Here is a 26,189-nt window from a genome sequence, read left to right on the forward strand (position 1 = left end):
CAGCCACATACATGAACAATTGTGTGAATGGATCTTTCAACCCTAGTTAAGCCACCCAAGGTGACCTCACAAAGAGTAGATACCAGCTGTCCCCATGGAGCCCAGCCAAAACTGTAGATTTCTGTGCAAAATAAGTAAGTGTTGCTATTTTAACAGCAAAAGTTCTCAGTAATTTACTATGCAGGAAAAAAAAAAAAGATCAGAATTTGGTGTCTAAAGGCAGGGTGCTGATGTAATAAAAACTTTAAAAAAGTGTGGCATTAAGTTTGAAACAGGAGATTCTGTAAAGGCTTAAGAAATCCGTCACTGAGAGGTGGAACAGGCTTGAGGCAACTCTTGGTAAGTATTTGAAGGAGAGAGAGGAAATTGCTCTCATACTCTGGTAAAAAGGGGATATGTATATGCTTTGTTGAAAAGTTGGATGGCCCATAGCTCAGCAAATGTAAAAAACACTTTGTGAGTTCATGGAACTTCCTTTGGTAAACTGGTAGGAAGATTATAGAAAGTAAAAATCTATGATAAAACATAAGAAGGAAGAAATGAAAAAAGAAGGCACCATTAAGTTTCTGAGAAGAATTTAGAGAAACTCTAGAGAACCTAGAACTTGCTGGGATTGGGAAAGAAAAAAAAAAATTGTTTATCATCCCATCCCCAAAGTCTTCCAGCAAAGTTTCTCACAGTAATAAATGGCCTCAGAAAAAAAAAGATCAAATTCAAGGTGCTTCAGGAGACTATCATCTCAGGGTAAAGAGCTGAAGAAATATCTCTGTAAGACTCTTTGCTATAATTTAGGAACACTAAAGTCTATGCCAGTTAAGGTTTCCAAGTATCTGAAAGGCATAAATCCTCTAAATTAATGGATTTTTTAAAAAACAATCTTAATAGAAACAATCTTTTGGACTCTGGGAGAGGGAGAGGGTGGAATGATTTGGGAGAATGGCATTGAAACATGTATAATATCATATATGAAATGAATCGCCAGTCCAGGTTTGATGCATGATACTGGATGCTTGGGGCTGGTGCACTGAGACGACCCAGAGGGATGGTACTGGGAGGGAGGAGGGAGGGAGGTTCAGGATGGGGAACACGTGTATACCTGTGGCAGATTCATGTTGAAGTATGGCAAAACCAATACAATATTGAAAGTAAATAACCTCCAATTAAAATAAATAAATTTATATTAAAAAAAGAAACATCATCCTCATAGGTAGCCAACAATGAAGAAAGAAATGTGAGTTTGACTTTAATGAAATTAATTTTATGAACAGAAACAAAAAATACCTCTTATTTTAAGGAATTGTGTTACTTTTTGCTAAGGTTGAGGGAGAGAGACAATAAAAATAGAAATAGATGTTAGGATCCCAAACCTTTTATATAGAGTAATGAGACCGAGAAAACTACCCACCTGAAAATATTGTTTGTCTTATGAATAAGGAAGAATGATCAGAGGATGGGAAAAAGACTCCTCATGTTAGAACAGAGAGATGTGGAGAATCATTCCCAGGACGTAGACTAATCCTAATCAAGGTCAACACATGCGCAGTTGGATTTCAGGATTTTTACAGACCAGTGACCACTTTGTGCTTCATTCCCTCCTTTTTCAAAAGGGAGGGTCTGTTGCAATTATCCTATGCTTATCTTGTATTTTAGGTGTGTCAGGAGCAGATAACCTGCATCTTTGATTCCCTTAGAACTTTAAATCAGAAAAAAAAAAAACTTCACTTAAAGCAGCTCATATGTGTATGGATTTGATTTAGAGCACAAGATCCTGGACCTTGAGAGAACTAACCAGCTGCTGTAATTGGTTAAGAGTTTGACTGGCCTTGGGAAGAAGGTAAGCATATTCTGCAATGCTAAGGATGTAAACATGGTATGATAAAAAGGAAGACTGTAAAATTAAAGATAGCCACAAGTATTTTGAGCCTTTCCCCAATGAGAAGTGTGGTCTTTCCCTTGAATATCACAATTATGACTGCTTATGGCTTCCCAGGTGGTGTTAGTGGTAAAGAACCTGCCTGCCAGTGCAGGACAAGTAAGAAACACAGGTTCAATCCCTGGGTCAGGGAGATCCCCTGAAGGAGGGTACAGAAATCCACTCCAGTATTCTTTCTTGGAGAATCCCATGGACAGAGGAACCTGGCAGGTTATGGTCCATAGGATTGCAAAGAGTCAGACATGACTGAAATGACTTACCACAGCACACATGGTCCCTGTAATGACAGCTTGACCAATGACATATGCCGTAATGGTGCTATGCCTTAAAAGACTACCAGTTCCCACTTCCTGAATTTTAGAATATTTACTCTTTGAATCCAGTTACCAGGCTGTGTGAGAAATTCCAAAGAACTCCATAAAGAGGGCCACATGGATAAAAATGAGGCTCCTAATCTACAGTCTTAGATCACCACCTGATCATCTATCAGCACCATCTTGTCAGCCGTGAATGAGCCCCATCTTAGAAGTGGGTCCTTCCATGTAGTCAAGCTGCTTAATTGATTGTATGGAACAGAAACAAAGCATCCTCAAACTCTACCCAAATTAGAGATTTATGAGCAAAATAAATGATTATTGTTGTTTTAAATCACTAAGTTTGGGAGAGGGGATACATATTAGTACACTTTCATGTGTAGTTTTAAGTGTTCCATTTAGCTAGATAGAGCAGATAATTATTCAAACATAATTAAAAGACATTTATCAGTAGTCTGCATTCTGCATACTATATCAAGGAAATAGATAATAATGAGAAAACTTAATACATGGGTATGACAAAGCACTTATTCCCATATTCTGACAATCTGGTAGAGGAGATAAGGTATAAACATAACTACCTAAACAATTCATAACACAGTAAGAGTCATAAGAGAGACCTAAATTACTATGGCATTTTGAAGAAAGGAAATATCTTATGAAATAGGTAAAAATAAAGTGGTACTTTGATAAAGATAGGATTATATATGGGTAAAAGGAAGTAATAGCCCTTTGACTGAGAAATTCTTTAGTTTCCAGGTTAGCACAGACCCCATCTCCATGAAGATTCCACCTTAGAAGCACTAAATGAATGGGTCTGATGTCCACAGGTTTACCTTTTATTGTAGATTTATATAATTAAAAAGTACAATATGAATGTAATTAATCCATAACTAGTGTGTAAGAGTGACCAAGGGGGCCCTTGTTCCACCATTGCAAAGTATTTTTACAAAAGAAAAATTATGCCCCTAATTATATGATCATATTACAAGATTAAGTTAAGTCACTCAGTCGTGTCCAACTCTTTGCGACCCCATGGACTATAGCACACCAGGCTCCTCCATCCATGGAATTCTCCAGGCAAGAATACTGGAGTGGGTTGCCATTTCCTTCTCCAGGGGATCTTCCTGACCCAGGAATCGAACCCAGGTCTCCCATATGCAGACGCTTTAGCCTCTGAGCCACCAGGGAAACCCTATTATGAGGTTAATAGACAGTATATATAAACAGCCTATACAACTCAACATCAAAAAAAAACAAAAAAACAACAAAAAAACAAGCAGATTAAAATATGGGCAGAAGAATTGAATAGACTTTTTTTTTCCAAGGAAGACATGAAGGTAGACAAGTGGTGCATGAAAAAAATGCTCAATACCACTAATCACAAGGGACATGTAAATGAAAAACATAATGAAATATTACCTCACACCTGTCAGAATGTCTATTATCAAAACAACTAACAAATGCTGGTGAGGATGCAGAGAAAAGAGAGCCCTCATACACTGTCAGTGGGAATGTAAATTGGTATAACCACTGTAGAAAACAGTATAGAAGTTTTTCAAAAAGCTAAAAACAGAACCACCATATGACCCAGCAATTCCACTCTTGGGTGTACACCCTGAAGATACAAAAACACTAACTCAATAAGACGCAGGGACCCCAATGCTTACTGCAGAACTATTTACAATAGCCAAAATGTAAAAACAACTTAAACGTTAATTGATATATGAACATTGAGATATATATATATATGCAATGGAATATTACTCAGCCACAAGAAACAAATATTATCATTTGCAGCAACATGGACTTATTTTGTTAAATAAAATAAGGACAGAGAAAAACAAATACTTGATTTCACTTACATGAGGAAAATAAAAAGTAAAACAAACCAATGAAACAAAAAGAAACAGAATCACATATACTGAACACACTGGTGGTCTCCAAAGGAGAGGCAGGAGAATACAGACAAAACAGGTAAAGGGGGTTCAGTTCTGTTCAGTCACTCAGTCATATTCAACTCTTTGCGACCCCATTGACTGCAGCACACCAGGCTTCCCTGTTCATCATCAACTCCTGGAGCTTGCTCAGACTCATGTATATCAATAAAATAAATGTCACAGAAATGTCATGTACACATAAAAATATAGTCAATGATACTGTAACATGTTTGTGCAGTGATAGATGATAACTGGACTTATTTTGGTGATTATTCCCTAAAGTATATTGAATCACTGTGTTGTACACCTGAAATGATACAATTTTGTATGTTAATTATAACAACAACAACAATAACAAATAGGCATTGAGAAACTATTGCCAGACAAAGTAATACACAGGAGGATTTCCCCAAAAGTAATGGACAGCATTACATTTGAGAGGTATACAAATGAGCCTGTTTTATTTCAATTTTTATATTTATTTTAATTGAATTAGAAAATTTGAGTATATCAAACCTTGTAATTAAATATTAGTGCAAGGATTTAGCTAAAATTGCTATGTATGCTTAAAAGAAAGTTGATTTGAACAAAAATGCTGGATGAGTAAAAATATTATTAAATTAAATTAAAATGCTTATAAAATATAAGATGACAAGATATATAATTTATTATTTACAGATATAAAGAATGAGGTTCAGATAGGGTACATTATTTGCACACAGACATACAGTTTCCAGGACAAGACATAAATTATATTTTCAAACTTTCAGTTCTGTATTGTTTGAAATAGAAATTTGTGAGTCTCTTCCTTTACAGGAATCTCAATGCATAGTTTATTGAGTGATATTTTTAATATTCAGATTAAAGTTATACACATTCCTTCATGATACCTCACTCCATCCCTTTATGAACAAAAGCATCATTTGATTAAATGACTGGATAGATTTAGTTAATACATAAGTTTCTAACAGAAGTAAGCTAAATTATTGCCATGGAAATAAAATAGGAATTAAGAGTATTTCTGTGTTTGACTCCTATCCTTCTACTGAAGGAAAAAATTTTCTTCAGCTCAGAGTAGTGTCAATGAAAAAATAGAGGAGAAAGCCAAAGTCCAATACACAGATGAAGAGTCCTAGACTGACATTCTGGTCATTGCGATGAAGCCTTCAAGTGAGCACTGGCCCCTACTATTGGCACTAGATTCATTTTGTAAAGTGTTGTCTGGAGTGTCTGGAAGCCCCTTGTGATCCTGCCTCTCTCCCACATTTAAAGAACTATGTTTCAAGGGAGATCAAGAACAAGTGAGTCAAAGCCTTACAAGATGGGAGGAGAACCAGACTAAGAATAACTAAAGACCTGTGTCAATTTTAGCTGTTCTGCTTACTGCTGTTTTGAAGTTCTTGAAGTGATTCAAAGGAGAAAGGATGAGACTGTGGAAATGAAGAAGGAGTAATTGTTAGGATTTAGTAGCTGAGCCAATGTGTGGTGTAGAAAGACAGAAAAAAAAAAAAAAAAAAGAGTCATGAAGTCACTTTCATGTGCTTGGCTGCCTAAGTGGATGAAATGAGCTGACATTCACCAAGACAGGACATGAAGGTGGCTGAGCGATCTTGGCAGCAAAAGATGGAAGGATGGACAAGGAAATTCAAAATATAAACATCTCTTTGGTTCCAGGCATTATACAAAGAACAGTGTTGACAAGATTGTGTTTAATGTAAAATCTGTGCCTTCAGGAAATTCAAATTCATTGTACAGAGAGATAAAGAAAATGTGTTATGTTGAACTCTTTGTCTGCCTCCAAATCTCCTAGCTCTTTCTGGCTTCAGAGTTTTTGTATACGTTGTCCCTTAAATCTGAAAGAATCTACCCAAATAATCCATCTTACCTGGTGATTCCTACTTATCCTTCAGATTATAAGTTACCCATCAATTTCTCAGAGATGTCATCTCCACACCATTCAATCAGATTTGTTTTATTATCTCCCCTTCCCCCCAACATGTACAGTTTTTCTTTAAAAAGGACAGTTCAATCTGTGGTAAAGTATTTTCCCCTGAATTTACCTCTTTAATGAGACTGTTTCAAACCAGAATATAGTTCTAGAGGGCAAAGACCACACATATTTATTTATTGTTGATTTCCAGAAGCTAAAGTAGTATCTGGTAATATGAAGCAATGAATAAACATTTGTTGAAATAATAAAAGGTAAAACAAAAATAGATCTTGATTGTAAGAACACAAGGCAGACTCTACTATTAAGGGAAGATTGGAATAAGGAAGCAAGGAAGGCTTTAGAGAGAAAGTGAGAGAGCCGCTCAGACTATCTTGAAATATGCAATTTACATAGAGTGGAGGAGCTATTCCACAGAAAAGAAGGAGCCCATGAGGAAACAGCAGAATACAGAATGGCACTTGGAGGATAATCAAATAGGACACAACTAGACACGTATGAGAAATGGATAGTAATCATGTTAGAAACAAAAATGTCAGACAGATAGGCAGAGACTAGGTGATAAATTCTTGCTAACAAAAGATTCTTGGCTTTGTCTTGTAGGGCAAGGGAAGTCACTGAGGGTATTTTCACGGATTTTCTGGTCATTAGGACCTTCTTGCTCTTTATAGTGTTAACGTTGACTCAACCTTTTTTGCTTCGATTACCTGAGATTCTTCAGCAATTATGCAATCTTAGTAGGTTCCTGGAAGAGAAGTAATAGATATGATGTGCAGGGAATGAATGTGGCAGAAAGACAGGAGAGTACAGGAAGGATATGCATACACATAGGAAGGAGACTCCATAGTGAAGTTCCAAACACAAACAAAGGAAGACAAAAACAATCTCATGGAAAAGCAAAGACATTTCAATATGTAGGTTGAGGTGGGTGGATCAGGAACTGAAAAGGCTTACTAGGGTTTTCTCAAGCATGGAGAGTACCAAAATTGCCTTAGTTTCTTCATGAAAGGCAGAACTGAGAGTAGGGGGGCGAGAGAGTGGTAAGATTATCTTCTACTGTTCCAAGGAACTGGGCAGTGTTGTTCTAAAAAAATAAAATAAAACAGCCAATTGTTAATTATTTTATCAGCAAAATAGGTTTATTTGGGAATAATGGAGAATTGCCATTTGAGACAAGTTTGCTGTAGCAAAAGCCATAGGCAAGTCTAACAATTAAAACAAAAAAGTTAAAGGTTACTTTATAGAGAAAAGTGAGGGAATTGAGAAGAGTTGTTTTGAATGAAAGTTAGTTTAAGCAAAGTGAGAGTTTGGACAGGGCAGCATTTCATTTTGTCTGCATTGTTTCTGGGAGAGGAAAATTCTTCCTGTTGAGGTCTGTTATTGATGTCTTCCTGGTGAGGGTTGTAACGAAGTCAAGTTGCAGTATGCAAGGTCTCTCTCTGGCCTTCTGAGTCCCTTTTAAATGAGGTATCCTTTATTTTGCTTCACAACAGCTTGGGTGTATATTTGCTCTTATCAGTTGATATAATTGTTTTTGAATAATCAATCTATTTCACAGCTGTGAAATATAATGAAATTTGTTCTAGAAATGAGTAATTGTTTCCCACATCAGCACAACCTTCTTAGAGTATCACTGATGGCAGAAAGTCAAAATATTTTAACATCTTTGATCCTCATTCTCTAAATAGGAAAACATTCTCATGTTACAGTATGCTCTACACTTGAGAACAATGTGAAAGTACACATATTGCCTGACACATAAAAGGTCTACAGTTAACTGAATAGCTAAAATTTTGCTCCTTAATTAATAGAATATGAAGTATGGGTCATTGCTCTTTGAAGGGCTGATTTGAATTCCTTATTTCTCAGGCTGTAAATCATTGGATTGAACAACGGTGTGAGGATGGTATAAGATACAGATATTAGGGTGTCTTGACTTGAAGAGTAATTGGATTTGGGCCTTAAGTAGATGAAAGAGGCACAACCATAATGAACAGTTACCACAATGAGATGGGAGGCACAGGTAGAGAAAGCCTTGTATCTTCCAACAGAGGATGGGATTTTTAGAATGGCAGAGATGATGAGGACATAGGAGACCAGAATAAGTAACAGTGGAATAACCAAGACAAACACACCAAGCACAAATATGACCAACTGATTGAGATAAGATTGGTGAGATGCCAGCTTGAGGACTGGAGAGACATCACAGAAGAAGTGATGGAGCTTGTTGGAGGAGTGGAATGGCAGGTGAAATATCATGGAGGTGGTGGCCACTGAGATTATGAAGCCGCAGGCACAGGCAGCAGCCACTAGTCCCATGCACGCCCCGAAACCCATGAGCACTGTGTAGCGCAGAGGGTTACAGATGGCCACATAGCGATCATAACCCATGGCTGCCAGCAGGAAGGAGTGAGAGCAAATGAGAAAGAGGAAGAAAAACATCTGGATGGCACAGCCTAGAAAAGAAATGGTCTTCTTCTGGGCCAGCAGGTCAACCAGCATCTTGGGTACAATGACGAAGGTGTAACAAGTCTCAGAGCAGGAGAGGACACCAAGGAAGAAGTACATGGGGGTGTGGAGGGCTCTGTCCAGCACAATGGTGGAGACGATGATGGCGTTGGTGCCCAGCATGAACAAGTACACAAGCAGGAAGACAGCAAAGAGCAGCCGTTGCAGCCCAGCCAGAGAGGAGAAGCCGAGGAAGACAAACTCTGTCACCAAGGTCTCATTGGCCCACTCCATGGTCACTGCTATACAGGAGAGCCAGAGCCAGAGCCACAGGCCAGGATGCAGGGATGGAGAAAGGCATGGGGAACTCAGCACAAAGTCTGCAGGTGGCAGGCATCTCCAGATGTTTGATGGAACTCATTCATTCCCTCCAAAATAGTCTGCCAAAATAAGAATTAAGGCTAAATATGGAACAGAATAACTGACAACCAATGAGTAGACTTTTCCCAAGGCTATGAACACATTATCTCTCCAGGCAAGGATTAAAAATTTGCCTAACAGTTTTCTCTTGTATCTTACTTCTGGATTGTTGTGGTTTTCTTGCTCACCAGAAGCCCAAGAAAGTCAACCCTTCAAAAGCGAAAAATATTGTTAACTTCAGCTATCTGAACTTGATCAGAATGTGGGATAAAAGAATGAGAAATGTTCAGAAACAGTATGTGAACTTCAGTTTATCAACCATAAAATTGGAAGGAAAAAGAAGAATTAGGTGATCTCTGAGAAAAAGGGTGAAGGGATCTGTACTTATTGACAACTCATTATATGCTAAAGTATAATGGTAAAAATAGCATATATGTCAACTATTAATTACAATTTTACATCAACATCCAAAACAATAAGAAACAAGAATAAAAGCCTTTAATGTTGTTTCTAACAATAAGAAGAGATGAATTAGAAATACTTCTGGAAATTCTGAAACTAGAGCAGTGGGCAAGGATGGAACAGAAAATAATGTTAGTTAAAACAAATATTCATCTGTTTTTTGTTTTTTTCCTCCAGAAAAGAAATAGTCATCAGGGTGGTAAAAAAAAAAAAAAAAAAAAATCAAGACAGTGACTTTGTGGCATTTTGTACCATACTTCATTTTTCCAGAGAAAGAGAAATAGAGTTTTGCAAAAATGGCCATGAAATTGTCACAGAGAATGAGAAAGAAAGGTATAATTGGGCAGTTTTCTGGGTTCCAACCCCCGAAATAAATCATAGGCTTTATTTATTTTATATCTTGCTATGTTAATATTGTTCTTTTTGAATAATCTGACTACTAAACGTAGTTTGCAAACTGCTAGAAAAGATTATTTCTAAAGTCATTCTAACATCAGATAATTTTTTTTATGGGTGTGTTTACCACTAACCAAGCCTAAGAAGTAAGAAAGTATTCTCTGGATGCAAAATCATCTAGCATTTATTGACTGTATCCAGTCTTTGTGTATGTACTTTTAGTATATTTATATACTTATGTGTCATTTTGTGCTGAAGAATTATTTGCATCTGCTCTCAAAAGTTTTTTTTTTTTATATTTCTAGCCAATAGTAAATGTTAGCTTGCTAAACACTAAGTAAAATGATTAAAAATTTCTGAAACACCTATTACTAGAATTTGGAGAATATAATTTTACTCTTTCTTAATCACTAGAATCTGGTCCTAAAATGAGTAGGTATAATTATTGTTTTCCTGAAATTAGTATTAGGATATTCACATACACTAGTTTTAAAGCTCTTTAACACAAACAATTGGAATTTTCAGTGACTACAACTTTAAAGATAACTATAAAGATATTTCTATTACATATAAATGCAAAGGGTGGATATACCAAATACCACTAGTGTCACCTGGGAAGATTATATCCTCAATATGTACACATATATATGTATAATAAGCATCTGTTTTCTATGTAAAGAAAAGCAAACTGATTAAATAGTTTCTCTATATAATACCTCCACTTCGACAAATGGACTTCCGATCATTTCAAAACATTGATGGAAATATAAATTTATAGTCATTGCTTATCCTTGTCTTAACAATTTCCAAAATTTTTTCTGAAACTTCTTTCAACTAATTCACATGTAAACCCACTGTACCCTCACTTCACTAAGTATGAATTGTAGACTATAGAAGTTAGAATTACCTGATTCTCAAAGAGTATCTATATTTACCGAATACCATAAAACACAGCTGTTACGATTATTTGTCCCTCAGACCCATGAAGGTAGCTGATTTCAGTTAGGTAAATTTTTTTCATACTATTATTAGTAATATAACCCCACAGTCTAAATGAGTTGTGTGATTGATGCATGTGTTCTTTTCATGGTGCATGGAGACCCAATGGCACAGTATATATGAGAAGACATCAAAGACCACCACAGTGTGTTATATCAGTACTAGGGATAGAAGGTAATGGCAACCCACTCCAGTACTCTTGCCTGGAAAATCCCATGGACGGAGGAACCCAGTGGGCTGCAGTCTATGGGGTCGAAAAGAGTCGGACACGACTGAGCAACTTCACTTTCACTTTTCACTTTCACTTTTCACTTTCATGCGTTGGAGAAGGAAATAGCAACTCACTCCAGTGTTCTTGCCTGGAGAATCCCAGGGGTGGGGGAGCCTGGTGGGCTACCGTCTGTGGGGTTGCACAGAGTCGGATACGAGTGAAGCGGCAGCAGCAGGGATAGAAAAATTTAAACAGCAGAAGAATAAAAATATCTTCCAGCCAAATACTTATAGGCTATAAAATTAAGTTAAAAGATCCCTCAGTTTGGAGTAAGAAGATCTATATTTTAGGTCTAGCATTGTGTGACTTTGGGCAAAATTCTTAACTTTAATATCAATCTCCTTATTTTAAAATTAAAAGTGAAAGTGGAAGTCTTTCAGTTGTGTCCAACTCTTTGTGACCCCATGGACTATACAGCCCATGGAATTCTTCAGGCCAGAACACTGGAGTGGGTAGCCTTTCCTTTCTCCAAGGTATCGTCCCAACCCAGGACTCCCGCACTGTGGGTGATTCTTTACCAGCTGAGCCAGAAGGGAAGCCCAAGAATACTGAAGTGGGTAACCTATCCCTTTTTCAGTAGATCTTCCCCACCCAGGAATCGAACCACAGTGTCCTGCATGGCAGGCAGATTCTTTACCAACTGAACTATCTTGGAAGCCTTTGAAAGAGACAGGGAAATAACTGTAATAAACTGTTGAGATGCATGGAAAGTATTTAAACAGAGACTTCTACAGAATATCCTACAGAAAGAAATTTGACTTAGGGTAGCAGTTGAGTACTGGCCCTTAATAGAATTTTCAACTCATGGACTCCAAGATTCTTAGTTAGAAGAGCTTGAAATTCCCTTTATAATATTCTAGAGCTTATAGATAGAATTCAGGTTATGATCCTCAGAGCTGACACTTTCCCACCCTACTTTCTGACTCCATAGATACTCCCCAGGGATTTATGTAATTTAGATTTAAAAGAGACTCAATATTTGAGGTTACTGTGTACATTTTAAAAAGGAGCAAATTCACAAAATTTTCAGGTGTAAAATATTTTGAGACTTTCAAATATATATCTTATGGAAGGCATTAGTTAACTGAGGTAAATTATGTAGGCAGCCTCAGATAATAAAGAAGTTAAATTTTCATATTCTTAAGTACACCTGAATATCCTGAATTTGACATTTAAAAATGGAGTCTAAGTAGAGTTTCAATTATAGCTTAAAACATACAACCATGAGTAGACAGCAGAAATACTAAGTATTTGTTTCATTTAATCCATGAGTCAACCAAACTTAAAAAAAAGAAAAAAAGAATGGAAAATCTACTAACAGCATAAATGATCCAGTATAATAGTCATGAAGAAAAACTCAGAGAACTATGCCCAATCATTCTTAGTACCTGGAATTAAAAACAGCTCCTGGTTCTCCTTCTTAACCCTGCCACTTACCAGAATTGCAGTGAGGTCCAGTGTCCATAACACTACCCTTTGCCAAGGTCTAGACCCCACAAAGCCCTTAGACTAACAGATCAATATTCTCACTGCTTAGCAAGTACTTATTAATATATCTCCTTTCAACTCAGAAACAGCTGTTCAGTATCTGGAATCCGAGGAAAGTAGACTCTAAGTCAAAGACTAGAACCTGAGGAAATAGCAGAAGAGACTGCCTCTGCCTTGAGACAGAAGTTCTCTGCATCAAAAGTAGCATCCGCTATCCATCATGAATCTATTTGTCCAGCCAAAGTCACAATATTGAGAAGTTCTGGTTCATGCAATTCTTAGAATCACATAGGATGTTGATCATTAGAAGCATATACTCTGATTATTGGCCTCCTGAGGCTTGATCTACTGCCCTGAAGAGCTTGTCTTGGAGTTAATTAGAAGCCAAATTTATTTTGGAAAAATAATGTTGCCAATTTCTCAAAGGAACCCTTAGTTGAGAAACCTGGGAGCAGGAGCCTTGAATGTAATGAGTTCACATCTGCATTGAATATTCAGTATATTTGTGAGAAATTATGAAAACGAACTGTGGTGTTGGAGAAGACTCTTGAGAGTCCCTTGGACTGCAAGAATATCCAACCAGTCCATTCTAAAGATCAGCCCTGGGTTTTCTTTGGAAGGAATGATGCTAAAGCTGAAACTCCAGTACTTTGGCCACCTCATGTGAAGAGTTGACTCATTGGAAGAGACTCTGATGCTGGGTGGGATTGGGGGCAGGAGGAGAACGGGACGACCGAGGATGAGATGGCTGGAAGGCATCACCGATTCGATGGACGTGAGTTTGAGTGAACTCCGGGAGTTGGTGATGGACAGGGAGGCCTGGTGTGTTGCAATTCATGGGGTCAGAAAGAGTCAGACACGACTGAGCAACTGAACTGAACTGAACTGAACTGTACTGATGAAAAAGAAATCACTGCAACTTAGTCTGTAATGCAGCAAGCAATGGACATCTTTTCATTGAATTTTAAATCAGTATACTGATGTATTTATCCAGGGACTTTGATCATTAGTGTGTATATGAATCAAAGGAGGCCTTACTTACAAATTCATCTTATCAGGTTCATGCCCATAGAAATTCTAATCAGGAGTATTGGGGTATTATTCAAAAGCTTGAGTTTTAGCAAATACCCTAAATCTAGTTATGAACATCATTAAATTATTACCTTTTCTTATCTTATCTATTGTTTATATTGGAATAAATAAAGGTGTCAGTTTTATCATTTCAGTTCAGTCCCTGAATCTCACCCCACTCTTTGTGACCCCATGAATTGCAGCACGACAAGCCTTCCTGTCCATCACCAACCCCCGGAGTTCACTCAAACTCACGTCCATCAAGTCGGTGATGCCATCTAGCCATCTCATCCTCTGTGGTCCCCTTCTCCTCCTGCCTCCAATCCCTCCCAGCATCAGAGTCTCTTCCAATGAGTCAACTCTTCACATGAGGCGGCCAAAGTATTGGAGTTTCAGCTTCAGCATCATTCCTTCCAAAGAACACCCAGGACTGATCTCCTTTAGGACTGATTGGTTGGTTCTTCTTGCAGTCCAAGGGACTCTCAAGAGTCTTCTCCAACACCACAGTTCAAAAGCATCAATTCTTCGGTGCTCAGCTTTCTTCACAGCCCAACTCGCACATCCATACATGACCACTGGTAAAACCATAGCCTTGACTAGATGGACCTTTGTTGGCAAAGCAATGCTTTTAAATATGCTACCTAGGTTGGTCATAACTTTTCTTCCAAGGAGTAAGCATCTGTTAATTTCATTGCTGCAGTCACCATCTGCAGTGATTTTGGAGCCCCAAAAAATAAAGTCTGACACTGTTTCCACTGTTTCCCCATCTCTTTCCCATGAAGTGATAAGACCAGATGCCATGATCTTCGTTTTCTGAATGTTGAGCTTTAAGCCAACTTTTTCACTCTCCTCTTTCAATTTCATTAATAAGCTTTTGAGTTCCTCTTCACTTTCTGCCATAAGGTTAATGTCATCTGTATATCTGAGGTTATTGATATTTCTCCTGGCAGTCTTGATTCCAACTTGTGCTTCTTCCAGCCCAGCGTTTCTCATGGTGTACTCTGCATATACCTTAAATAAGCAGGGTGACAATATACAGACTTGACATACTCCTTTTCCTATTTGGAACCAGTCTGTTGTTCCATTTCCAGTTCTAACTGTTGCTTCCTGACCTGCATATAGGTTTTTCAAGAGGCAGGTCAGGTGGTCTGGTATTCCCATCTCTTGAAGAATTTTCCACAGTTTATTCTGATCCACAAAGTCAAAGGCTTAAGCATAGTCAATAAAGCAGAAATGGATGTTTTTCTGAAACTCTCTTGCTTTTTTGATGATCCAGCAGATATTGGCAATTTGATCTCTGGTTCCTCTGCTTTTCTAAATCCAGCTTGAACATCTGGAAGTTCACAGTTCATGTATTGCTGAAGCCTGGGTTGGAGAATTTTGAGCATTACTTTACTAGTGTATGAAATGAGTGCAATCGTGTGGTAGTTTGAGCATTCTTTGGCATTGCCTTTCTTTGGGATTGGAATGAAAACTGACCTTTTCCAGTCCTGTGGCCACTGCTGAGTTTTCCAAATTTGCTGGCATGTTGAGTGCAGCACTTTCACAGCATCATCTTTCAGGATTTGAAATAACTCAACTGGAATTCCATCACCTCCACTAGCTTTGTTCATAGTGATGCTTTCTAAGGCCCACTTGACTTCACATTCCAGGATGTCTGGCTCTAGGTGAGTGATCATACCATCGTGATTATCTTGGTCATGATGATCTTTTTGTACAGTTCTTCTGTATATTCTTGTCACCTCTTCTTAGTATCTTCTGCTTCTGTTATGTCCATACCATTTCTGTCCTTTATCAAACCCATCTTTGCATGTAATATTTCCTTGGTATCTCTAATTTTCTTGAAGAAGTCTCTAGTCTTTCCCATTCTGTTGTTTTCCTCTATTTACTTGCGTTGATCACTGAGGAAGGCTTTCTTATCTCTTCTTGCTATTCTTTGGACCTCTGCATTCAGATGCTTATATCTTTCCTTTTCTCCTTTGTTTTTTACTTCTCTTCTTTTCACAGCTGTTTGTAAGGCCTCCCCGGACAGCCATTTTGCTTTTTTGCATTTCTTTTCTATGGGGATGGTCTTCATCCCTGTCTCCTGTACAATGTCACGAATCTTCTTTCATAGATCTTCAGGCACTCTATCAGATCTAGTCCCTTAAATCTATTTCTGACTTCCACTGTATAATCTTAAGGGATTTGATTTAGGTCATACCTGAATGGTGTAGTGGTTTTCCCTACTTTCTTCAATTTCAGTCTGAATTTGGCAATAAGCAGCTCATGATCTGAGCCACAGTCAGCTCCTGGTCTTGTTTTTGTTGACTGTATAGAGCTTCTCCATCTTTGGCTGCAAAGAATATAATCAGTCTGATTTCAGTGTTGACCATCTGGTGATGTCCATGTGTAGAATATTCTCTTGTGTTGTTGGAAGAGGGTGTTTGCTATGACCAGTGCATTCTCTTGGCAAAACTCTATTACTCTTTGCCCTGCTTCATTCCATATTCCAAGGCCAAATTTGCCTGTTATTCTAGGTGCTTCTTGACTTCCTACTTTTGCATTCCAGTCCCCTATAGTGAAAAGGACATCTTTTTTGGGTATTAGTTCTAAAAGGTCTTGTAGGTCTTCACAGAACCGTTCAACTTCAGCTTCTTCAGCATTATTGGTTAGGGCATAGACTTGGATTACTGTGATATTGAATGGTTTGCCTTGGAAACAAACAGAGATCATTCTGTCATTTTGGAGACTGCATATTAGTACTGCATTTCAGACTCTTTTGTTGATCATGATGGCTACTCCATTTCTTCTGAGGGATTCCTGCCTGCAGTAGTAAATATAATGGTCATCTGAGTTAAATTCACCCATTCCAGTCTATTTTAGTTCGCTGATTCCTAGAATGTCAATGTTCACTCTTGCCATCTCCTGTTTGACCACTTGCAATTTGCCTTGATTCAGGGACCTGACGTTCCAGGTTCCTATGCAATATTGCTCTTTACAGCATCAGACTTTGCATCTATCACTAGTCTTATCCACAGCTGGGTATGGTTTTTGCTTTGGCTCCATCCCTTCATTCCTTCTGCAGTGACTTTCCACTGATCTCCAGTAGCGTATTGGGCACCTACTGACCTGGGGAGTTCCTCTTTCAGTATCCTATCATTTTGCCTTTTCATACTGTTCATGGGGTTCTCAAGGCAAGAATACTGAAGTGGTTTGCCATTCCCTTCTCCAGAGGACCACATTCTGTCAGACCTCTCCACCATGACCCACCCATCTTGGGTGGCCCCTCAGGGCATGGCTTAGTTCATTGAGTTAGACAAGGCTGTGGTCCTAGTGTGATTAGACTGACTACTTCTGTGATTATGGTTTCAGTGTGTCTTCCCTCTGATGCCCTCTTGCAACACCTACCGTCTTACTTGGGTTTCTCTTACTTTGGACATGAGGTATCTCTTTATGGCTGCTCCAGCAAAGTGCCGCCGCTGCTCTTTACCTTGGACGATGTGTATCTCCTCACTGCTGCCCCTCCTGACCTTCAACATGGAGTAGGTCCTCTAGGCCCTCCGCTGCCGCGCAGCCACCGCTCCTTGGACATGCGGTTGCTCCTCCCGGCCACTGCCTCTGACGTTGGACATGGGGTAGCTCCTCTCAGTGGTTCCTGCGCTGTTGCAGCCTGGCACCCTGGGCCACTGCCCCTGACCTCGGACATGGGGTAGCTCCTTTTGGCTGCTGCCCCTTGGGCATGGGGTCCTCCCAGCTTCTGCCCCTGACCTCGGAAGTAGGATAGCTCCTCTCAGCCGTGCTTGTGCGCCATCGCAGTCCATAAAGTCCATGTGTGTATGTTGAGTCACTCAGTCCTATTGGACTCTTTGGGACCCCATGGACTATAACCCACCAAGGTCCTCTGTTCATGGGATTTCCCAGGTAAGAATACTGGAGTGGGTAGCCAGTCCTTTCTCCAGGAGAGCTTCCTGACCCAGGGATTGAACCCATATCTCTTACATCTCCTGCATTAGGTTCTTTACAGCTAGTGCCACCTAGGAAGCCCCATGAAGTCCATATATTCTATAAAATCAAAACCAAATGGAGAACAATTTTGAATATTCCTTGATCAAAACCAGTTTATGCAAAGCTTAATTTAGCATATTTTTGCAAGACTAACTTGATGTGGGTCATTTCTTGTTTATGGCTTTTAAATTCATACCCAAAACATAAACTGTTTCCCAAGGTTGATATGACTACTGATTAATTTCCTATCATTTAAGAAAAATTTAATATTTTAACAGACCACTTTGAATAATAAACAAATACTGCCTTCTCAGTATTTATAGCTCTCACTATAAATGTAAGTATTTATAAGCTGCTTTATGACAATATTACCCTGAGCCTTTTTTTTTTTTTTTTGGTTGGTTTGAATATTTCTGGTTAACTGTCTTTGTTTTGTATGCACAATAAACTTTTACTAATTACTGCTTCAGTGTTTCATTGGTTTTACTTCCATTATTTCTGGAAATAATATAAATCACTGTATAAATTGAGAAGGCAAACTAAAAGTCAACTTTCTAAAGTTTACATGAAAAGAATAGCATAATTTTTAAAAGGAAAAGTAATATAAGGGCCTACTCTTCTCTGTAGTAAGATGCCTTAGCAATAAAAAGAGCACACTACTGGGACAGAAAGACATGAATAGTATAAAGAGATGGAAAGGAGGGCTCAGAAATCAATCTAATGTATTTGGGAACCTTGTCATTGACAAGAGTGGACTAATAAGTCAGTGAAAAAGAAAACTATGGTTATTTATAAATGATACTGGGAACCTTGAGGAGGGCATGGCAACCCACTCCAGGATTCTTACCTGGAGAATCCCCATGAACAGATGAGGCTGGAGGGCTACAGTCCATAGGGTCACACAGATTTGGACATAACTGAAGCAACTTAGGTAGCACACACTGGGAACCTTACTACCTCTGTGTACCATATCACAGAAGGAGGTGTCCTGATGGAACAATGTAATACCTTGTTGAAGATTCAGTTATAGCACCAAGTATGTGACAATACCTGATGGAACCCCATATATTTAATTAAAGCAGAATGTATTCTTAACTAGCAAAGAAAGACTGTGCCCAGCCGCCAATTATGATATATGTCTGAGCATCAATGTGAGAGGAAAGGACATAATTCCTTCCATTATTGGACCACAGGAGATCAAATCAGTCAATTCTAAAGGAAGTCAACCCTGAGAATTCATTGAAAGGACTGATGGTGAATCTGAAGCTCCAATATTTTGGCAACCGGATGGAAAGAGCAGACTCTTTGGAAAAGACCTTGATTCTGGGAAAGACTGAAGACAAAAAGAGAAGGGAGCAGCAAGAGAACAAGATGGTTAGACAGCAATACTGACTCAATGGACATGAATTTAGCAAACTTGAGCTTTGTAGTTTAGAGGTCTTATTTCCAAAAAGGAGTTTGTTGTTGTTGTTGTTCAGTCACTGTCCTGTCCAATTCTTAGCAACTTCATGAACTGTAGCTTGTCAGACTCCTCTGTCCTTCATTTTATCTGGAGTTTGCTTACTCCTTGGAAGAAAAGTTATGACCAAACTAGAAAGCATATTAAAAAGCAGAGACATTACTTTGCCAACAAAGGTCCATCTAGTCAAAGCTATGGTTTTTCCAGTAGTCATGTATGGATGTGAGAGTTGGACTATAAAGAAAGTTGGGTGCCAAAGAATTGATGCTTTAGAATTGTGGTGTTGGAGAAGACTCTTGAGAGTCCCTTGGACTGCAAAGAGATCTAACCAGTCCATCCTAAAGGAAATCAGTCCTGAATGTTCATTGGAAGGACTGATGTTGAAGCTGAAGCTCCAATACTTTGACTACCTGATGCAAAGAACTGAATCATTTGAAAAGAACCTGATGCTGGGAAAGATTGAAGGCAGGAGGAGAATGGGACAACAGAGGATGAGATGGTTGGATGGCATCACCAACTCAATGGACATGAGTTTGAGTAAACTCTAGGAGTTGGTGATGGACAGGGAGGCCTGGCATGCTGCAGTCCATGGGGTCACAAAGAGTCATACATGACTGTGTGATTGAACTGAACTGAAAGCAGAAGTAGATGTTTTTCTGGAACTCTTGCTTTTTTGATGATCCAGCAGATGTTGGCAATTTGATCTTTGGTTCCTCTGCCTTTTCTAAATCCAGTTTGAACATCTGGAAGTTCACAGTTCATGTACTGTTGAAGCCTGGCTTGGAGAATTTTGAGCATTACTTTGCTAGTGTGAGTCATGAGTACAATTGTGCAGTAGTTTGAACATTCTTTGTTTCATATTTTATCCAGTTTAAAATGAGGTTCTCAGTCATGCACCTATGGTCATCTAATCATGACAAAGGAAGTAAGAATCTATAACATAGAAAAGCCAGTCTCTTCAATAAATAGTGTTGGAACTGGACAGCCACATGCAAAAGAATGAAATTAAAGCACTCCCTAACACCACACATAAAAATAAACTCAAAATGTGCATACGTACGGGATCTAGAAAAATGTTACTGAAGAATTTATTTGCAGGGCAACAATGGAGAATGTATGTCTTTCCATACATGGAAAGAGTAACATGGAAACTCACATTATCATATGTAAAACAGATAGCCAACGGGAATTTGCTATATGGCTCAGGAAACTCAAACAGGGGCTCTGCTTGACATTGTGAGAAAATATTTGTAAATGAAGAGAAATATTTGCAAATGAATATTTGTAAATGAAGCAACTGGCAAGGAATTAATCTCCAAAATATAACAACAGCCCATGCAGCTCAATGTTAAAAAAAAAAAAAAAAATCAAGCAAACCAGTCAAAAATGAGCAGACCTAAATAGACATTTCTCCAAATAAGACCTACAGATGGATTTTGGGAAGACCTTTGTTGTGGTTGTGGGCTCTCCACCTCTGCTGGATCAGGAAGCTGGGGACGCACCCTCAGACACCACGACTGGTCCCTAACTGTAGCCCCTCCACTCCCTGATTCCTGTGGCCTTTTAAATGATTGAATAACAATGAAAATGGATCCAAAGTGACTTCTCTACTGAAGCAGAAGATTGTTATTACCTTCCATTAACTCAATTTAGTCTCTGGGAATGGGCAGAATGAGTGAAATTCAGAAAACTGAAGAGAAGAAAACCTCACTTTGGAGCTTTCTCCATGACTGTTCTGAAGCCCTGCCTTTCTACTTGTTTTAGTTTTGCTGTGAATTTATAAATAGTGAAGACCAAAGAAATAGAAGAAACATTTGAGAGCTTTATACAAAAAAATTTGCCTTGAAAGCTGCTATTCTTGGAGGGAAAAGCATATCAAGTTCCTGTTTTGTTTTGTTTAGTTTTTTTTAACAAGCTTTCTTATGTCCTTAGAGTTTGAAGGATAAGACAAATATAAACTCATACCTGCAGACTATTTTTACCAGCTGTGTAGGAATAATGAGATATAAATTAAGGGCTTTGTAATGTGGATGTTTTGCTACTAGAGTTGACTACTCTGAAGATCTTTTATAGCTCGTTAGTGTTTTATTTTTGATCTATCACTTCAATGACATTATTTGACCAAACAAAAGTCATTCTGTCTTTCTAAGCTATGACCTTGTTATGAACAGTATTTGCATTCACTGTGCAAATGTCCATGTATTATCTCTTTAAGCAACATCATGGTGCCATCACTCAAGGAAGTTGAATGAGGTGAACATTGATATAGCTCTTTCCTCTTTTCCCCATTTTTAAAATGTAACAAATACTTTTTATGTTCCCCTCCCCCTTCCCCTTTCCCCTTTCCCTTTTGGAAACATGTTGGAGACTAGATAGTTTAAGATGAGCAATTGAGGGGATTGAGAGACTGAGCCTGGATTCTTTTTGCTTCATCGTAAGGCTTTCTGCTGGTCAGCCTAATTAGGTACCCTTTTAACAAGAGAACCTTGTGGAAATCCAGCTGGCAACTCAAGAAGTTCAGGAAGCAGGACCACAGAGGTTATACTCTGGGATCTTGGCCATGAGGTTGGATGCCTCACCTTGTTGAAAAGAGACACTGGACCTAAATGGTGCAGCATGACTTTGTTCCTGCTTGGCTAAATTTCTCAACACTGCAGTCAGCTAAGTCACCTACAGTGACTTTCGAAAAACACGGAGAGCACCTACCCTGAGAGATGGCAGATTTGGAGTAAGCTGTCGTAGACATAATTCCTCTGATGGCTTTTTCAACACTGGACTTCTTCGAACAACAGGAGATTTATGGCACCAGCCCTCTCTGTCCTGCCATGATTCTGTGGACTCTGGTGTCTCTAAGGGAGCATATGCTGGAACCACAGGGGACCTATCTGGTTGGCATGGCTCTTCACGAGGTCATGATGGCATAAGCCAGCATAGTGGGGGTGGCACAGGAAACCATCACCATTGGAATGGCAGCTTCCATTCCCAGAAAGGCTGTGCCTTTCAGGAAAAGCCACCTACAGATATTAGGGAAGAGAAGAAAGAAGATAAGCTGAAAAAGTTGCAGTTTGAAGAGGAACACTTTCCTTCTTTGAATCCAGAAGCTGGCAAACAGAATCAGCCATGCAGACCTATTGGGACCCCTTCGGGAGTGTGGGAAAACCCACCTAGTGCCAAGCAGCCCTCCGAAATGCTAGTCATCAAAAAAGTTTCCAAAGAAGATCCTGCTGCTGCCTTCTCTGCTGCATTCACCTCACCAGGATCTCACCATGCAAATGGAAACAAGTCGTCAACCATGGTTCCAAGTGTCTATAAGAACCTGGTTCCTAAGCCTGTACCAGCTCCATCCAAGGCCAGTGCGTGGAAAGCTAACAGAATGGAACACAAATCAGGACCCGTTTCCTCTAGCCGAGAGTCTGCTTTTACCAGTCCAATCTCTGTTACCAAACCAGTAGTACTGGCTGGTGGTGTAGTTTTAAGCTCTCCCAAAGAGAGTCCGCCAGTACCACTCCTTCGATTGCGATCAGCTCCTCTCTTCTGACCAAGTTGACCCGCCGAACTACTGACAGGAAGAGCGAGTTCCTGAAGACTCTGAAGGATGATCGGAATGGAGACGTCTCAGAGAGCAGAGAGAGTGAGAAGTTGGAAGATTCGGAGGGCAACAGCACACCTGAACCAAAGGAAAATGGGGAGGAAGGCTGCCACCAGAATGGTCTCGCGCTCCCTGTAAAGGAGGACCGGGAGGCCCTCTCGCACTCTTTGGAAGCAGAGCACAGGTTACTGAAAGCAATGGGATGGCAGGAGTATCCTGAAAATGATGAGAATTGTCTTCCCCTCACAGAGGATGAGCTTAGAGAGTCCTACATGAAGACAGCAGCTGACAAGAAATGGCTTTGGAAAGAATGGCTTCTTGCAGAGTCGAAGTTCCAACCTATTCTCCCCTTGGAGAAGCACTTGCAGAGCAGTTTAAGGACTCAGACATGGAGACAAGAAGCAGTGAGACACCTGATGACAATGCCTGGAAGTAGGTGTATAAATGCTTACAGTTAAATCTGACCCAGTAAACTCAGCTTGTGTGTTTAGGGGTTATACAGAAGAAGAAATCGTTCTTTTCCTTTTATTATTTTATTGTTGAATACTTCATGCTCAAGGGAAATAATCATATCCCAAAGAAAGAGTGAGCGACTGGCTTGTTTAGCTTTTGTTGTTGTTCCTCCCTGTTATCTGTTTAATAGAGAGAACTTTGTGTGGTGGGAAAGATTTTTTAAATGCACATACACAGTATATATGAGGCAATGCACAAGTGGGAGCTGGCAGTGCAGAGGGGAGGAGACACTGGTCTGCAGCAACAGCTTCTACTACTAACCCTTGGGGCACTCACCCCTGTGCTCAAGCAATCATTGTCAATGACAAAGTGACTATTGAAGTTATAATTGTATTAAATTAATCGTTTCCTGTGGTCATGTATGGATGTGAGAGTTGGACTGTGAAGAAGGCTGAGCGCCGAAGAGTTGATGCTTTTGAACTGTGGTGTTGGAGAAGACTCTTGAGAGCCCCTTGGACTGCAAGGAAATCCAACCAGTCCATTCTGAAGGAGATCAGCCCTGGGATTTCTTTGGAGGGAATGATGCTAAAGCTGAAACTCCAGTACTTTGGCCACCTCATGCGAAGAGTTGACTTATTGGAAAAGACTCTGATGCTGGGAGGGACTGGGGACAGGAGGAGAAGGGACGACCGAGGATGAGATGGCTGGATGGCATCACTGACTCAATGGACGTGAGTCTGAGTGAACTCCAGGAGTTGGTGATGGACAGGGAGGCCTGGCGTGCTGCAATTCATGGGGTCGCAAAGAGTCGGACTGAGCGACTGAACTGAACTGAATGCTAATAATTTTGATATTTTATTTTATTTCTGGTTGCTCAGGTAACGTTAGCCCTTAACCAAGCATATGTGGTTCCCCCGCCCCCAACTTTTTTTTTTTTTCTTTCTGGGTACAGCTGTAAAATATTTGGATATAGGAAATGTTGTGTTATTCTTGCAACCTTGATATTCAGGGTGGATTGTAAAATATAAATTTTGTGAGATTTCAAAGATTAATATTATTTTGATAACATTATTTACAGATTTAAAAGATGTGATTATCACAAGTCTATTGAGAGGGAAAACTACTGCATAAAATAACTAACTTGGAATAAATATTTTGCATCAGTTTGGATTGTCTTGTGTAAGAAGTATATTTTCTTTAAAATTACATGGGTGGATTTAGAGGTCTGAGGAAAATCTGAATTCAGACACACCTGTTTCTCCTTTTAGCAGATACATTTTTGATGCAGAAAAACCTGTGCAATAAACTGCCAGTAATACAACCAGAAATAAGTAAAAAAAAAAAGACCTACAGATGATCAACAAACACATGAAAAGGTTTTCATCATTACTGATTATTAAAGGAATGCAAATCAAAGCTGCAAAGATTACAGGAGTGCAAATCAAAGCCTCCCACCAGTCAGAATGGCCATCATAAAAAAATCTATAAAACAATAAATACTGGAAAGAGTGTGGAGAAAAGGCAACCCCCCCACTTTTGGTGGGAATGTAAATGTGTGTAGCCGCTATAGAGAACAGTATAGACGTTATTTAAGAAACTAAAAATGGAATTACCATATGACCCAGTAATTGCACCCCTGGGTATATACTTGGAGAAAACCATAATTTAAAAAGATACATGAACCCCAATGTTCATTGTAGCACTATTTCCAATAGTCAGGACATGAAAGCAACCTAAATGTTCATGAAAAAAGGAAGAGGTAAAGACAACATGGTACATATATACAATGGAATACTGTTGTTTTTGTTTCAGTCCCTAAATTGTTTCCAACTCTGTAGACCACCAGGCTCCTCTGTCCATGGAATTTACCAGGCAAGTATAATGGAGTGGGTTGCCATTTCCTTCTCTAGAGGATCTTTCCAAACTTAAAGATCGAACTTGTGTCTCCTGCATTGGCAGGCAGTTTTTTTTGTTTGTTTGTTTTGTTTTGTTTTGTTTTACTGCAAAGCCCCCTGGAAAGCCTACGATGGAAAATTGCTGAGCCATAAAAGGGAACAAAATTGTGCCACTTGCAAAGACATGGATGGACCTAGAGACTGCCATACAGAGTGAAGTAAGTCATAAAGAGAAAAGCAATATATGCATGATGTGGAACCCAGAAAAATGGCCCAAATGAATTAATTTGCCAAGCAGAAATAGAGACACAGATGTAGAGAACGAAAGTATGGATACTAAAGTGGGGGGTGAGATCAATTGGGAAATTGGGATTGACATATATATATTAATATGTGTAAAATAAATAGCTAGAGTGAACCTACTATATAGCACAGGGAACTCTATTCAGTGCTCTGTGGTGACCTAAATGGGAAGGAAATCCAAAAACCAAAGGATATATGGATATGTATATCTGATTGACTTTGTTGTACAGCAGAAACTAACACATTATAAAGTAACTAAACTCCAGTAAAAATTAATAATAATAAATAAAATGAGATGCTCAGGACTGAAGGTGATTTTGATATAGGAGTAAGACATAACGAGGGAAAAAATATTTTACTACTAATTAAAGGATTTTAGGTGATTAGGTCACAACTTTTAAAAAGTTATAGCTATTCTCTGAATCTAAACTTTATAGAAAACCTGGATAATATATATATTTTTTAATTTTGCAGAGATTTTGTTTGCATCTAATGGAAAACATAAAAGAAAGCATGTGTGAATATAAATGAAAGTGAAAGTGAAGTCGTGTCCGACCCTTTGTGACTCCATGGGCTGTAGCCTACAAGGCTTCTCCATCCATGGGATAGTCCAGGCAAGAAGCTGCACAGAATCTAAGGCTCATATTAATCAAGACTTTGTGCATCTCTGCGAGGACCGTTTATTTCTTTAATCCTCCAAAAACGGTGTTTCTCAATGCCTTTTTCACCACTCCTTTTTCACCACTCCTTATATATTACAGAAGACATGCTATATAAATATAGAGGAAACAAGAACCACCCTGTCTTGCCTCA

The 26,189-nt window shown here is 39.0% G+C and overlaps 1 protein-coding gene and 1 pseudogene across 1 annotated transcript; one reads left to right on the forward strand and one right to left on the reverse strand.

The window, feature by feature from the left end:
- Nucleotides 1–7,935: 7,935 nt before the first annotated feature.
- LOC138073648 (olfactory receptor 10K1-like) lies at nt 7,936–8,877 on the reverse strand. The gene has a single exon (XM_068965485.1). It carries the CDS (start codon nt 8,875–8,877, stop codon nt 7,936–7,938), a length of 942 nt encoding a protein of 313 aa, XP_068821586.1.
- Nucleotides 8,878–21,742: 12,865 nt separating this feature from the next.
- On the forward strand, nt 21,743–23,161 carry LOC138072034 (vasculin-like protein 1 pseudogene; annotated as a pseudogene).
- The last annotated feature ends 3,028 nt before the right edge of the window (nt 23,162–26,189 follow it).

The sequence above is a fragment of the Capricornis sumatraensis genome, chromosome 2 (assembly GCF_032405125.1).
Source record: "Capricornis sumatraensis isolate serow.1 chromosome 2, serow.2, whole genome shotgun sequence".
Taxonomy (NCBI): Eukaryota; Metazoa; Chordata; class Mammalia; order Artiodactyla; family Bovidae; genus Capricornis; species Capricornis sumatraensis.